Below are 14,873 nucleotides of genomic sequence, written 5' to 3' on the forward strand. Positions count from 1 at the left end.
GCTCTTCGCATAAACTCGAGTTAGTCGAGTTTAGCCGAACGAGCGGAAAACAGACTGGTGTGCAATCGCCATAGAAGTTTTGAAGTTTTAATCGCCATAGAATTGATCTGTTTTTATTTATCTTGGTTCATACCACACGTTATTTATAAATGCATAAAATTCGACTATTAGAACAATGAATCAGTGACGACTACCGTATAATTTATTAAATGAATGACGTCTGAAACAAGATGAAGCCAAAACAGATGAGATCTATTTTGGAATTTGCATCCGCCGAGTGGACGTTGCACAATTGCGAGGGGAAGCAACTCGCGATGTTGACAGCTTCGCTGTGAACTAGTCGTGGCAGCAAAAGCCACTGGATCCGGTAATGCCCGGTTATCGTTTGAAAAACACTGCAGGGGCCACCGTGGTCAACCGTTTGCCGATAAACCCCGGTCAGAACGCAAGCTGCGATGCTAGCCGCGAAGATCTCCCCGGTCCGGTTTTAACCAGACTGCCGATAACTCGACCCCATTAAAGCAGTTCCCCGCAATTTTTTCGCGATTCATCTCCTTTCCCGGATTGCCAGCTCGCTGGTTCGCTCGTGTCGCGTCGAACAAGTGGAAGCTTCGATGTCGGGGGGTCAGCAAGCTGTTTTGATGTCACTGCGCTGTCCCGACAGCTACCAGTGACCGTACCAGCGACCGTGTTTGCTGCCAGAACGATATCTGCACGCGAACCATCCTTTCACTTCATTATTCAAAGCAACGACGACTGTTTCGGGAACTGCTATCGTCGCGACGATGTCTCGGTGCAACCAGATTTATGAGATTGCGGTAGGGGATCGTGTTTACATAGCTATTAGGTCGTCGCATGTGAAACAACCGATCTTGGAATACAGTTTTACGAGCTGTTTTAATCGAGAAACATTATCATTGGGGCACGTATGGTTTGTTAGTTTAGTTAGTAATTACAAAAAACTGTATACCGTTAGAAAGGTATAGTTGCCAGCTACGTTTTCGCTGCAGAAAGTATAATGATGGCGTTAACGGATAAAAAGTTATAGCCAATTTTCTGCAGACAATGTTTTCTGGCGGAAAAATTTTTGGTATAAGTTGGGACACACCAAAAACTCGGAGAAGTAAGGGTTGAAACGAAGTCAAAACGCCTTATATTCAATGTTTGTCGAGTATGTATTTATTTCTTAGATCATGATTTGACACAACAAAACATTGTTCACTCAATAATAACTGGCTTAATCGTCTGATTCACTTTCACAACGTATGCACGTGAAATAACTTGCGAGCATATTAGCGCATTCAATTGCACAGCTCTCTCGCAGGTGTTGCATTCGATGGAATTCGAGCGACTCAACTTCTTTGGCATGTTCTTCGTGCAGACAATACAAAACTCTTCTGAGGTAGATGAATCCGAAGAATCAGATGGAAATGACAATTCACGCTTCGCACATTTTGCTGCTAACTTGACCACCTCGAACAACTTCTAAATTATGCGTTGTACAAACGTTGTTCGTATAATACAAATGGTCGACGGAGACATGAAGTGAAGGCGTTCAGAAGGTTTAACGCTAAACCTACCACTGCCGATCAAATGACCGGTTTCATATTTTTCATTTCACAATGATTGAAACTATGAAGTTCATTACATGAAAATTGATTCGATAGATTTTTTCACTTAGGCACATATTGTAATAAAAATGGCACAGAATCTAAATAAATAGAGCCTTGTACTCTTTGCAAAGCTAAGACATTTTAGTCGCTTTTAGTGCTCGGTAGGTTGTGTTAAAGGTCAATTTTGATTCTTAAAATCGAACCTTATGTTTTGTATGCACCAATCGATGCAGCTTTGTACGAAGCATTCAATGCAGTTTTGTATCCTGTATAAACAAATGTATTAACCCATGTCGAAAACTGATTAGTAGACTGCGGATCTTTCTGCAAAATAAAAACTGTCTGCATTGATTGCAAAAAATAGAAACCAAGTCGAACCTTATTTCTTCCCTTAATAATTTTAATAGATGAAAAGTAATATATGTATTGACAGCTTAAAATTTGTGAAATTTTACTGTAATTTAGGGAATTTATCTACTCATTTTTGCTATAAATGCAAAAAGATCCACTGGTCTACTGATTAGGACCGATACGGAAAGATTTTCCTCTTGAGCGGTCATACCATGTAACATCTGTACAAATAATTTGTTTGTACAACGGATAATTCAGAAGTCATTCGAGGTGGTCAGATTAGGTTCCAAAAATTGTAATTATGACAAAAATAAACAGGTAAAATATAAAACTTTGAAGTCACCAAAAGACTTTAAGAACACACTGTTACAGTATTTTAGACTCATTCAAATTATTGAGATGATTAATTTTTATGCAATTCCTACTCCTTACGATTGACTAAGAAGATCCGCCGTCTATTTTTTAGATACAAAAGTATAAAGTTCCTTTAATTTTCAATGCAATATATGTGTGTTACGCAAAATATATGTACATCCGTGCAATAGATAGTAATTATATACAACTAATGCTACGTCAATCAGTGCGACTACACTGGTTCCAAGAAGTAGTGGAGATAGCGACGGTGCAATATCAGTTCGGATAATCTAGGTTCACATAATTGACGTTCTACTGTATTCACTTTATCATCACGACAACTGGTATTTTTCATATAAAATCTTCAACTGATTCTTTGAATAATTGTTCTTCTACTTAGAGCTAATCTAGTTTCTATCATGACTAGATTGCAGATTTTATACGCTTCTGATTAGATTGCGGATTTTATGCATTTATGACAAAAATGAATAGATGAAATGTAAAACTGTGGGGACATTAGAGAAATTTAAGAATGTTGTCACATTTTTATGTGACTTTTGTTCCTCACAATCAACGAAGACAAATTTGATTTCGCATGAAGATCCACATTTTCCATCGCAGTCGACCTTGAATGATCTCGGGTGACCTTGAGTTGTAGGTCACTGTACGCGTCTTAAAACACTTTATTAGAAAGTATAGTAAATCCTCTATATACGCAAAAGCCTCGGGTGGATTCATTTGCATTTATCGTAGACGGGTCACTATTTTTTTGAGTTTCAAAGGCCAAGCAGAACGTAGAGAAGGACAGCGCGTGTAGAGACCGCGCGCGGCTGAAGCGTCAGCGACTCTCCGCGTTTCTTTCTTTCCCATACGCTGTCCTTCCTTGCGTCCGAAACTTTCACCGTCAATTACACCACTAAATACAGTTGAAATTATATCCTGCTTGGTATTATTTTAATCAGAAAAATGCCACAAATATATTGGTGAAAGTCTCATAAAAAGATATTAAATAATAAAAAAGATTAAATATTGGTGTTACATTGTGAGGACGCACGAGCCTTTGAACTGTGTCGATATATCAGAGCCGAGATCAGATTATTACAGTGGAGGGGATATTTGTTTTGCATTCATCGTGTACAACCTTTTTGCGTTTATAGAGAATTTACTGTATATAGAAGAGTATATCATTCTAATTTAAAAAACGGAATTGACCTTCACGTGTCCTCTACGCGTCCACCTACAAAAAAACTATTAACCTGGAATTATGCCACCGTCGAAACCACGCAAGTTTCGTCTGACATTTCGGTAGCCTGTTCTAGGTGCCCTCAGCTTGTATAATTAATGCTTTTGCATCGAAAGAAGAATTTTCAGTTAGATAAACATTGGATGGACACGATTACATATTTAGTTATATGACCGGTTTCAAATATTTGTTAGTTTTGCGTTAGGTTCTTAACAATCTGCGAGAAGCAATTTTTCACGAAACTCTAGCGCGCGTCACGTGCCTAACGATTGCACTCTCATACACGCGAGTATCTGGTTCAAGGCAGTACAGTGTGCTCTTTGCATAGAAAACTACGTGATCCCGATGACAGTCTGGATTTTTTCTAGATAACTATTAATGTCGAAACCGTTCGGAATGAAAATCAGAGTTCGAACGAAACGGTTAATTTCGTTTTTTGCGGAAGAACAGTTATTCAGGCGGATTTTACTTTCAAATCGGTTGGTTCTTGCTCGATATAAGTGACACACGGTGACGGTCAAACTGCAATTCTTATAATGAGACCATTCGGAGGACCATTCTTACAATTATACAGCTGACAATGTTCAGGACCACTTTATCAATTTTTTAAAACATGCTTTTAGTAGTAGTTCCATTAGCATTTCATGAATTCGTTAGAAATTAATTATTTTCGTGCTGTATTTTTCATTACTTTTCGATTTAATTTTTGTCTGTATCTTCTTATTTTATCTACAATCGTATCCTGCGTACTTATGTGTTTCGAATAGGTACCTTTTCATCGTGGTTGCAATTCACAACACAGTATTACGGACATTCCTAGTGATTTTTGTGTCACAATAATGAGCTCCTCCTTCGCTTCAATGTACGTAATGCTGCGGGCTTTCTTTTACATTTTTATTGTATCGAAGTAGGTATCTAACTAATAATAAAACTTTCCCCTATGCAATATAAAGCAATCTAAAGAATGTAGAATCGTGTGAACAACAGTCATTTGGTGATCGAGAGAATGATAGACAATTTTGTTTGCTTCACCAACGAGAATACATTCTGAGGCCTAGCCGATTAAGATGGTCAAAACAAAACTGCCCTTAGAGGTTTTTTAATGGCTATTGAACCATTCGAAAGCTGATGAAGAAAAACCCCTCCGAGTAAAATTTCAGCTCTCTAGCTTGCCCGTGAGGGTAGTTACAGGGTAAATTAGTTTTTGCGCTTTTCTGAGCGTTTTCCGGTCTTCAATGAGTTCTAAAATTCTGAAAAAAATGTGTCATATTTTAGATCCCAAGGCGCATTTTTGAGTCAGGACAAAATGAGCCGTTTGTTTTGAAAATGGCCAAAGTCCATTTAAGTTTAAATTGAGATATTTAAGAGTATGCGCTCCAATGAAATTAAAAATATACGTATAGGATACCAATGTATCACACTTCTTAAGTGTATCTAAGAGAGTTAAATTTACAATTCCTATTAGAATAATAGCAATTATTAAGTGAATAATATGTGTCTTCTTACCAAGACTGGACTTAAGCCACTTTCAAAATTAACAACTAGATTTGTCATAAAATTTGAAACAGCCCACGTCCATTCTTCAAATTGAAAAAAACAATATTCAATTTATTTTATATTTCATTACAAAACTTGAAAGATACCATTTATGCAATTCAAGAAATCTTCTAACTATATAAATCAATTTAGTAAGTCCACCATATCCTTGTATTTCGCTATTGTAATTTGTCTTATATTTTTATAAACTGGTGTCAATACAATATTTTCAAATTTTCTTTGTCTACCCCGACGTGGTAATAAATTCAGTATTTTAAACTCTGCATTCTCATCCATTGATATCTTATAGAAAATTTTATATGGTTCATTTCTCAAAAAACGCATCCAGCATATTTTAAACCAATTTATTGTTTCTCCGTTAGAATTCTTTACCCTTTTAAAAACTGCATACTCCAAAAATTTTGTTGATACTCGATTTAAAATAAAGTTATTACCTTTCCGGCAAACTTCTTGATAACATTATAATAATCTTGGGGGACAAACAGTAAATTATTTTTCGTTGATGACATTCCTACGATGCCAAAATCTCTGTCATTCGGTACAAACGAATGTCCTGATACTAACAATTTATGGACCATATGATCCATAAGGTCAACTGACAAAAGGACTTAGGCCACTTTCAAAATAGAAAATTTATATCGTTCTATTAACCAGCTAATTTCCTTTTTACAAAATCTTTGTTATTTTAAATATATCAGTTACAATTTGCTTCAGAATGAAAAGATAACGTAGAAATGTAAATATTAAAATTGCTAGCTTGATTTTTCTCGAAAACTGACTTGGGCCACTTTCAGAATAAACGGTTCAAATATTTATTTTTACGTATTTGAATCTCACTGTGAAAAAATTCCGCGGTAAAACGTATACCCGCAGTAATAGGTACATATCTCCTGTAGGTAGAGATCATTCTAGTTGAGTGAAGAGTTTCATTGAGCGACGGGGGAAAAGTGCTACGGAAGATAATTCCCGAGCGAGCTTCCTTGGCGGAACGTGTTTCCTCACGTGTTGGGCGTTATGCATCGCGTTTACAACACGTGATAGCACCGCGGCGTCATCGTCGAGCGACATCTCCCTCCTCGTTAAAGGAACGTAAGCGCCGCCGCCCGTGGATCGCAGTCGTGATCGTGCCGTATCAGAGCACGCACAGTACCGAGACCGGTGTCATTTCACGCGTCATTCGCAACATTGTGCGTCAAACCGTGCCGCAGCACGCATCTATCCAGGTTCCTTCCGTCGCACAAAACGATCTTTGACGCCGCGTGTGCTCCATCAGCGATCTTTAACATGAACGATAGTTTCTCGTTTTGGTAAAACGTTCCGTTTCGTTCAGTGAATTTTGTCAACACGCTGTTCAGCGCAGTTTGAACAGCCAGCAGGAAGCAACAGCAGCAAGGCTCAACTTGTGACTTGCGGACCAGGGGGTTGACGAGTGACTTTCAGAGCTCTGCGCGATCAGTGCGAAGAACGATTTAGTGTGTTTGCTACGTTTGATCCTTCCGGTGAGGCTCGGTGACCGTTCTTAACATAATGGTGACGCATAGTATGGACAATATTCTGAATATGCAATATTACCCGGCGGACAGTCACGTCGAGGCGGCGATGCACTCGTCACCGCTGCGGAAAAGGCGTTGTTTGAATAAAGAGGTGAATTTTTTATTCGTGACCCCTTGCTGCTCGTACACCGTGCTGACACTTGTCAGAAAATTTCAGAAAATTCGCCCGAGCTGGGAACAATGTTTACGCTTTTTTCTCACGGTTGAAAAAGCGAATTTCTTGGATCGTTCCATGCGTGCAGGGTTCTTTAACGTGTTGTATCGTTCAGGGTAACGATTGTGGATTTTATACATTTATAGTGTCATGCATTTATAGTACAGAATTTCTAGAACAGAAGGCACGGTTTTGATGGAGATTTTTATTTCGTTTCTAACTTGTCGAAACTATAATTGCATAAACTCTTCCGAATTCGTTGTACTTTTGGGTCCACAATGGACGATTAGTGCGCGATTTTTGGCAATGTGAAATACTGTTATCTCGGCATGAGTAATTCTTGTGGCTCGGTGTTTGCTGCGTCAAATGACACACAATCACGAGAACCGATGGGGGATTCCCCCTAAAGTTTGTATCACTTTCGATAACGGTGGAACGATAATGGACGAGCGTGCTCGTAATTCAGGTTTTAGATAAATACCGTACTAGGTATCTGGCAATTAGAAAAACGGTTGTTTCATTTACGCGAAAGCAACAAATCATACAATAACATTCGTCCAAATTATATGCCAAACAAGTGAGACGTTTGATCTATCGAAATTTTGGACATGTGCAAGCATCTTGCTAACGCTGTTCTTAATGTTTCTGTTACAGCAAGATCCAATGTCTCATAGAATCATCGAAAAACGGAGAAGGGACCGCATGAACAACTGCTTAGCTGATCTGAGCAGACTCATACCTGCCGAGTATCTGAAGAAGGGCAGAGGTCGTGTAGAGAAGACGGAGATCATTGAAATGGCCATTCGTCATATGAAGCATCTTCAAAGTCTTCGACCAGGTACTAATCAGATCAGAATACACCACCATGTGGCAGCTGTTCTTGGTATTGCACCATGGTGTCCATAGACAGTCTTGTATTCCACTCCCATTCTGTGGATTTACTTACCAGTCACTTTTAACACAAATTATTAAATAAATTTAAAAAAATCTAAATAAATTTAGAGAAATCCAAATAAATCCAGTTGTGTAATTTTGTTTAGCGTTAGACAGAGCGTCTAAATTGCCTCCATTAATCACAGTATTTCATTTCTAATTCGCTATTGGCCATGTTTTCAGAAACGAAGCACGCTGCAGTGACGTCAGCGCCCACGCACCCCGAGGATAGCGTGGACAGCGTCTCCCACTCAACGGTGACGTCCACAGCAGCCGAACACTATAGACTAGGTTTCCAAGAGTGCCTCAGCGAGACCATGCACTTCCTGGTGGAGGTGGAAGGTTTCTTCGCTAGGGACTCTCTGTGCGTGCAGTTAATCAACCATCTGCAGCAACATTGCGAGAGGATCTTAGCTACCAGTGAGTACCTACATCATTATACATTAAGCCCATACAGCTTCGAATAGGGACGTTTGAAAGGGCAGAGTGTCTCTAGCAAATGGAATATTACAATAATCTGATTGAATGAATATGTATATATTGTACACACTCGAGTATCAAGTGTCGTAGATAACCGTCCTTATCTCTCTCTCTCTGGCCGAGTTGAGTAATCAACCGTCTTGCGAAGATTAGGCCGACGTTTTCACCGATAGAATTCAATTAACACGATACGATATCGATTCGATACCCTTTTCAATATCAGCACACTTCGGCCGCTGTTTGATATTCTCGAACGATTCGATCTTGCTGAGACTGGAAAATCTGATTTCAGGTGACAGGCTAGGCTTCCCTCATTCCGAGATGCCGACGTCGAACGGCACTGTCAACGGCGGCTACGCTCACACCAGCATTCCCACGATATGTCAGCCGAACGCACACTCGGACCAGGGCTCGAGCTCCGGTGTGAGCTCGTTCGGAGATCCAGAACGTCCCCTGCAGTCGACGATCATCCCGCCGCCGATGATCGTCAGCGACGACAGCAATCACAGCACCCATTCGCACAGCACGCCGCCGACCACCAGCTGCAAGCCTTCCAATTACAAGTTCAAGAGCTCCATCAAGCAAAGGTTCTCCGCGGAGAGGATAAAGTCAAGTCCCCCGCCAACGACCACCGCCGAGAAACCATCATCGTCGCATGGGGTGCCGATTTTCGCTTTGCACGATGGCGGTGCTTTCTACGTCCCTCTGACAGTCGAAGCGTCGTTGTTGAGGCCTCATCTGAACTTCATCCCGGACACTGGCCCAGACACGGTTCTCCATCCTGTGACGATCTCGGTGAACTTCAATCAGCCTCCAGCGTGGTCGCATCATCACAGCCCCACGCATCAACAGACATAAAACAACGAGGCGTGTTTGCTCTTTTCTTTTTCGAACGTGACACGATGTCCCATCGATTCACTGATGCATGTACCATTGACGTACGTCAGGCATACTTCATGAACAGTATGAACACTCTTGGTAGAGCTACTTGACTTGGCGAGCGAGCACGAGAATCGATCTTCGAGCTGACTGATCGGCGATCACCGAATACACGATGATCCAGCTAACTATTCCGGCGGGTCGTTCAGCAGCGATAGAGAGAAGCTGCTGCTTCGGGGATTCTAAGAGATCGTGGTTCAAGTTTCTTTCTGGTTCTCTAGTTCGTAAGATCCGACGAACACTGCTTATTACCATACCCGTTTCACGAAGAATGGAGGTGTCGAGGATATTTTTGTATATTTACCGAGGCTGTGGGTTGTCTTAGCATTTACAAGGTTCGAGAGACGGAGCGATAGAGATCGGAGGTAGAGATAGAGTATTAGGGCGTGGAGCCCCTCCTGGTTACTTTAGCTTCGGTGTGCCTTTCTTTGTTTTCGTAGGTGAAGCATCGTTGTACCCGTCGAGAGTCCCGATCCTCCATGTTCTTCTAGCTTTTTTTTATTTTTATTTTTCCGCGAAATCAGTTTCATCCTCCTCTCTATCTCCGTTCCGTTCATTTCTCCGTGCTTTAATTCTACTTCTCCTTTTTGTTTCCGTTCTGTTTCTTTTTCTTTCTATTCCTCTTCGACCCAACGAACCACGAACGGTGTCACGGTGTCACAATTTTAGCATGGAATTCTAAGTATCATCGACGTTTGCCAATTAGTATTAAGAAATTAGTTCTCTTTTCTTTTTCTCTCTCTCTCTCTCTCTCTCAATCTCTCTCTCTCACATTCAAACTCTATTTCCGACATTGCGAACGACCTTGCGAAGTGTCTTTTCGGCAGGAACGTTGAAGAACCGTCTCTGTGTTCGGTCGGCCGACGAAATTTCTATTTTTCGGGACGTAAGGCGACCGAGAGAAGTGCCTACACACTATTTGTTTTTTTCTTTTCTTTTTTTAATCGATTCCAGTTCATGTGATTAGTCCCGTATGTACGAAGAAGAAAGTGTTTAGTTTCTGCGAATTATTGTGTGTCACGTGTTCGATCGCGGACGCGGATCGAAACTGCTTGACGCTCCGGCAAAACGGGCCTCAGAAATTAAAGACTGACCAAGACCTGCATTACACTAAATTCGTTTAAGATCATTGCATTAAATATATATTTGTACATACCATGTCTAGTTGTAACGTTAATGAAGAATTTATGCGGAATAAATTATATTTACCATAGGAGAGTGTACTTCTGTTTCTACCTGTGGTTGTCGGGAAGAACGCCGCATGTCACATACTTTCACTTTCGAGATATTGCCGTTTAAACTTTTGATCACCAATGACTTAGACTGCGTATCTTAATGCGAAATTAGAAATGTTTGCATTGATTGCAAGACATAGGAGCCCGAATTATTTTCTTCTTTTAATTGTCTTATTAAACTGAAATTAATATACTGATGTCCTTAAATCTTCTTAACACTAAACCTACCATCACCGGTCAAGATAACCGGTTCCAGATTTATTATTTCACAATTATTAAAATAATAAAAATGATTTTATAAGAATTGATCGTATAAATACCTTTAGTAGAGCACGTATTCATTTTGTAAGGGAACATGTACCAGTTACTTTTAAGGCTCGATACATTTAGTGTTAATTCGTCGACTGCTTTAAATTGTACGTGTCCATTTTCGTTATAAATGCATAAAATTTACAAATGACATAGGATATCAGTTAAATTGCATTATTTTTTGAGCCTTTCGATTTTGTTTCCATGACTTTTTTTCTGGTAAACATGTAAATCCTATACTACAATTAATTGTGACATGCATAGTATTTCCTTATTACCACAGCTATATGCCCATAATGTACCGTGACGTTTTCTACATCTGTAAGTTCCATACTTGACTCAACGAATGCTTCCATATTTAAAAGTAAGTATGTACTGTACAGAGCACGAGAGAAAACTAGCGGGAGAGGAACGGGGCAAGAAGAGGAACGCAAAGGATTCTTCATCTGAAGGATTCTTTCCCCGTTCCCTTCGCGCTAGTTTTCTCTCGTGCTTCACACAGTAGTTAAGGGGCAGGAGGAATGCATTTACTTGCAAGGGTAGTGTGCTTAACCGGTCAGAAGGACCGTACCACTACCCACTAAACCTCCTCCTCCGGGACTGTTCTGAACCCTTTTCCCCTCTCTCCCTTGCGACTCGAGTTAATCGTAGATCCGGGCCCTGTTTATTCAAATTTCTCCCGATGTGCATGGCCTCGAGCTATCTCTACACTTGTTCTTGGCCACCTGTACTGTTGCCTGGTTACTCGTGATTCCGTTTTCAGATATTGGTTCATGATATCCCTTGATTGACACCCTGGATCATGGGCTCAGAAGTACAATTGTAAGCCGTAGGTCACCGTCCTCTTCGTGCCACGGCCATCGGAATCTGTCGAAAGCCCTTCTTGAGCGCGCTGTTTTTAGTATATTTGGTTTTTCGAAATAGCTTTTTTAAAACTCCGCGTTGAAAACGAGGGTAGCGAGGCTAACGTAGTTCATCGTGAACGAAGAATCTTCCTTCGTCGTGGGATAACTTCGCATGTCATCTGAATTCTTTGGTGAGTATCCACTTTACTGTATCGTGTATTACAAGAATTTGGTATTTTCGATCATGGTTTGTTCGAATTCACATTGCGGTTTAAGTTGATTTTGATTTTACGTACAACGTGAACGATTTACTTTCGATCAATTCGGGTTTACAAATTCGTCAACGTTCCTTTAGATACACACTAACGATACGAGGCAACGATTCGTTTCCGCCGCCTTGCTATTTTTATTTCGAAAATATATTTAAATAGACTCTCTTTGTGTCCCGACGAAATCGTACGAAACGATTTAAAATCTTGATTGTATCTTTAATTTCGATTACAGGAGTATAAGACAGCTGCTTACTTCTCTCTGCCCCCCTGACTGACGTGATCGGGTCAAAGCGGCATTGCTTTCAACAATGGTAATGAACCCTGAAATACCTGAATCCATCGCTTTCCGCAGCACAATAAACATATAGCAGTATCAGTGTGCCGAGTCTCACTGACAAAGTCAACTTTATTGTTAAAAATGTTTAGAATATAAGTAACATGCAGAAAACAAACATGCCATGTATGAATATAGAATGAATAAAGAAAGAAGGTATAGTAAACAAACGTATCTAAGAATTTATTTATTGAATCCCTAATCTTTTCCCGAACATCCGACTTGTCGCTGAGCAGTACTACTGAAATTCGTGCCACCTCCTTGGATATCATGTTCTCCTAATACAAAGGTCACCTTTTGCGAAAAATTTTCGAAAACCCTGAAAAATGAACTTTGTATTAGGAGAACATGATATCCAAGGAGGTGGCACGAATTTCAGTAGTATAAGTCAACGACAAGTCAGACGGTCGAAAATTGGCGAAAATTTTCGAAAATCTCGAAAAATTGAGTTTTGTATTAGGAGAACATGATATCCAAGGAGGTGGCACGAATTTCAGTGGTATAGCTCAACGACAAGTCAGACGGCCGAAAATTGGCGAAAATTTTCGAAAATCTCGAAAATTGAGTTTTGTATTAGGAGAACATGATATCCCAGGAGGTGGCACGAATTTCAGTAGTACAACTCAACGACAAGTCAGACCGTCGAAAATTGGCGAAAATTGGCGAAAATTTTCGAAAATCTCGAAAATTGAGTTTTGTATTAGGAGAACATGATGTCGAAGGAGGTATCCGAAATTCAGTAGTATAAGTCAACGACAAGTCAGACGGTCGAAAATTGGCGAAAATTTTCGAAAATCTCGAAAATTGAATTTTGTATTAGGAGAACATGATATCCAAGGAGGTGGCACGAATGTCAGTAGTACAACTCGACGACAAGTCAGACGGCCGAAAATTGGCGAAAATTTTCGAAAATCTCGAAAATTGAGTTTTGTATTAGGAGAACATGATATCCCAGGAGGTGGCACGAATTTCAGTAGTATAGCTCAACGACAAGTCAGACGGCCGAAAATTGGCGAAAATTTTCGAAAATCTCGAAAATTGAGTTTTGTATTAGGAGAACATGATATCCCAGGAGGTGGCACGAATTTCAGTAGTATAGCTCAACGACAAGTCAGACGGCCGAAAATTGTCGAAAATTTTCGAAAATCTCGAAAAATTGAGTTTTGTATTAGGAGAACATGATATCCCAGGAGGTGGCACGAATTTCAGTAGTACAACTCAACGACAAGTCAGACCGTCGAAAATTGGCGAAAATTGGCGAAAATTTTCGAAAATCTCGAAAATTGAGTTTTGTATTAGGAGAACATGATGTCGAAGGAGGTATCCGAAATTCAGTAGTATAAGTCAACGACAAGTCAGACGGTCGAAAATTGGCGAAAATTTTCGAAAATCTCGAAAATTGAATTTTGTATTAGGAGAACATGATATCCAAGGAGGTGGCACGAATGTCAGTAGTACAACTCGACGACAAGTCAGACGGCCGAAAATTGGCGAAAATTTTCGAAAATCTCGAAAATTGAGTTTTGTATTAGGAGAACATGATATCCCAGGAGGTGGCACGAATTTCAGTAGTATAGCTCAACGACAAGTCAGACGGCGGAAATTGGCGAAAATTTTCGAAAATCTCGAAAATTGAGTTTTGTATTAGGAGAACATGATATCCCAGGAGGTGGCACGAATTTCAGTAGTATAGCTCAACGACAAGTCAGACGGCCGAAAATTGTCGAAAATTTTCGAAAATCTCGAAAAATTGAGTTTTGTATTAGGAGAACATGATATCCCAGGAGGTGGCACGAATTTCAGTAGTACAACTCAACGACAAGTCAGACCGTCGAAAATTGGCGAAAATTGGCGAAAATTTTCGAAAATCTCGAAAATTGAGTTTTGTATTAGGAGAACATGATGTCGAAGGAGGTATCCGAAATTCAGTAGTATAAGTCAACGACAAGTCAGACGGTCGAAAATTGGCGAAAATTTTCGAAAATCTCGAAAATTGAATTTTGTATTAGGAGAACATGATATCCAAGGAGGTGGCACGAATGTCAGTAGTACAACTCGACGACAAGTCAGACGGCCGAAAATTGGCGAAAATTTTCGAAAATCTCGAAAATTGAGTTTTGTATTAGGAGAACATGATATCCCAGGAGGTGGCACGAATTTCAGTAGTATAGCTCAACGACAAGTCAGACGGCCGAAAATTGGCGAAAATTTTCGAAAATCTCGAAAATTGACTTTTGTATTAGGAGAACATGATATCCCAGGAGGTGGCACGAATTTCAGTAGTATAGCTCAACGACAAGTCAGACGGCCGAAAATTGTCGAAAATTTTCGAAAATCTCGAAAAATTGAGTTTTGTATTAGGAGAACATGATATCCCAGGAGGTGGCACGAATTTCAGTAGTACAACTCAACGACAAGTCAGACCGTCGAAAATTGAATTTTGTATTAGGAGAACATGATATCCAAGGAGGTGGCACGAATTTCAGTAGTATAGCTCAACGACAAGTCAGACGGCCGAAAATTGTCGAAAATTTTCGAAAATCTCGAAAAATTGAGTTTTGTATTAGGAGAACATGATATCCCAGGAGGTGGCACGAATTTCAGTAGTACAACTCAACGACAAGTCAGACCGTCGAAAATTGGCGAAAATTTTCGAAAATCTCGAAAATTGAGTTTTGTATTAGGAGAACATGATGTCGAA

The 14,873-nt window shown here is 40.0% G+C and overlaps 1 protein-coding gene across 3 annotated transcripts in view; it reads left to right on the plus strand.

Annotated features, from left to right (window-relative positions):
- The window catches only part of Cwo (transcription factor cwo), an 83,095-nt gene extending 72,705 nt beyond the window's left edge, over window positions 1–10,390 (plus strand). Inside the window, exons 1-4 of one of the 3 annotated variants that reach the window (XM_076433859.1) lie at window positions 5,201–6,762; window positions 7,480–7,663; window positions 7,942–8,178; window positions 8,531–10,390. In XM_076433859.1, coding sequence (XP_076289974.1) covers window positions 6,646–6,762; window positions 7,480–7,663; window positions 7,942–8,178; window positions 8,531–9,096 — 1,104 coding nt within the window. In that variant the 5' untranslated portion in view covers window positions 5,201–6,645 and the 3' untranslated portion in view covers window positions 9,097–10,390. Of the gene's footprint in view, window positions 1–5,200; window positions 6,763–7,479; window positions 7,664–7,941; window positions 8,179–8,530 lie in introns of those variants that run through there. The other 2 variants (XM_076433860.1, XM_076433858.1) reach the window with 2 other exon arrangements.
- The last annotated feature ends 4,483 nt before the right edge of the window (window positions 10,391–14,873 follow it).

Source organism: Lasioglossum baleicum, chromosome 11 (genome assembly GCF_051020765.1).
Source record: "Lasioglossum baleicum chromosome 11, iyLasBale1, whole genome shotgun sequence".
Taxonomy (NCBI): Eukaryota; Metazoa; Arthropoda; class Insecta; order Hymenoptera; family Halictidae; genus Lasioglossum; species Lasioglossum baleicum.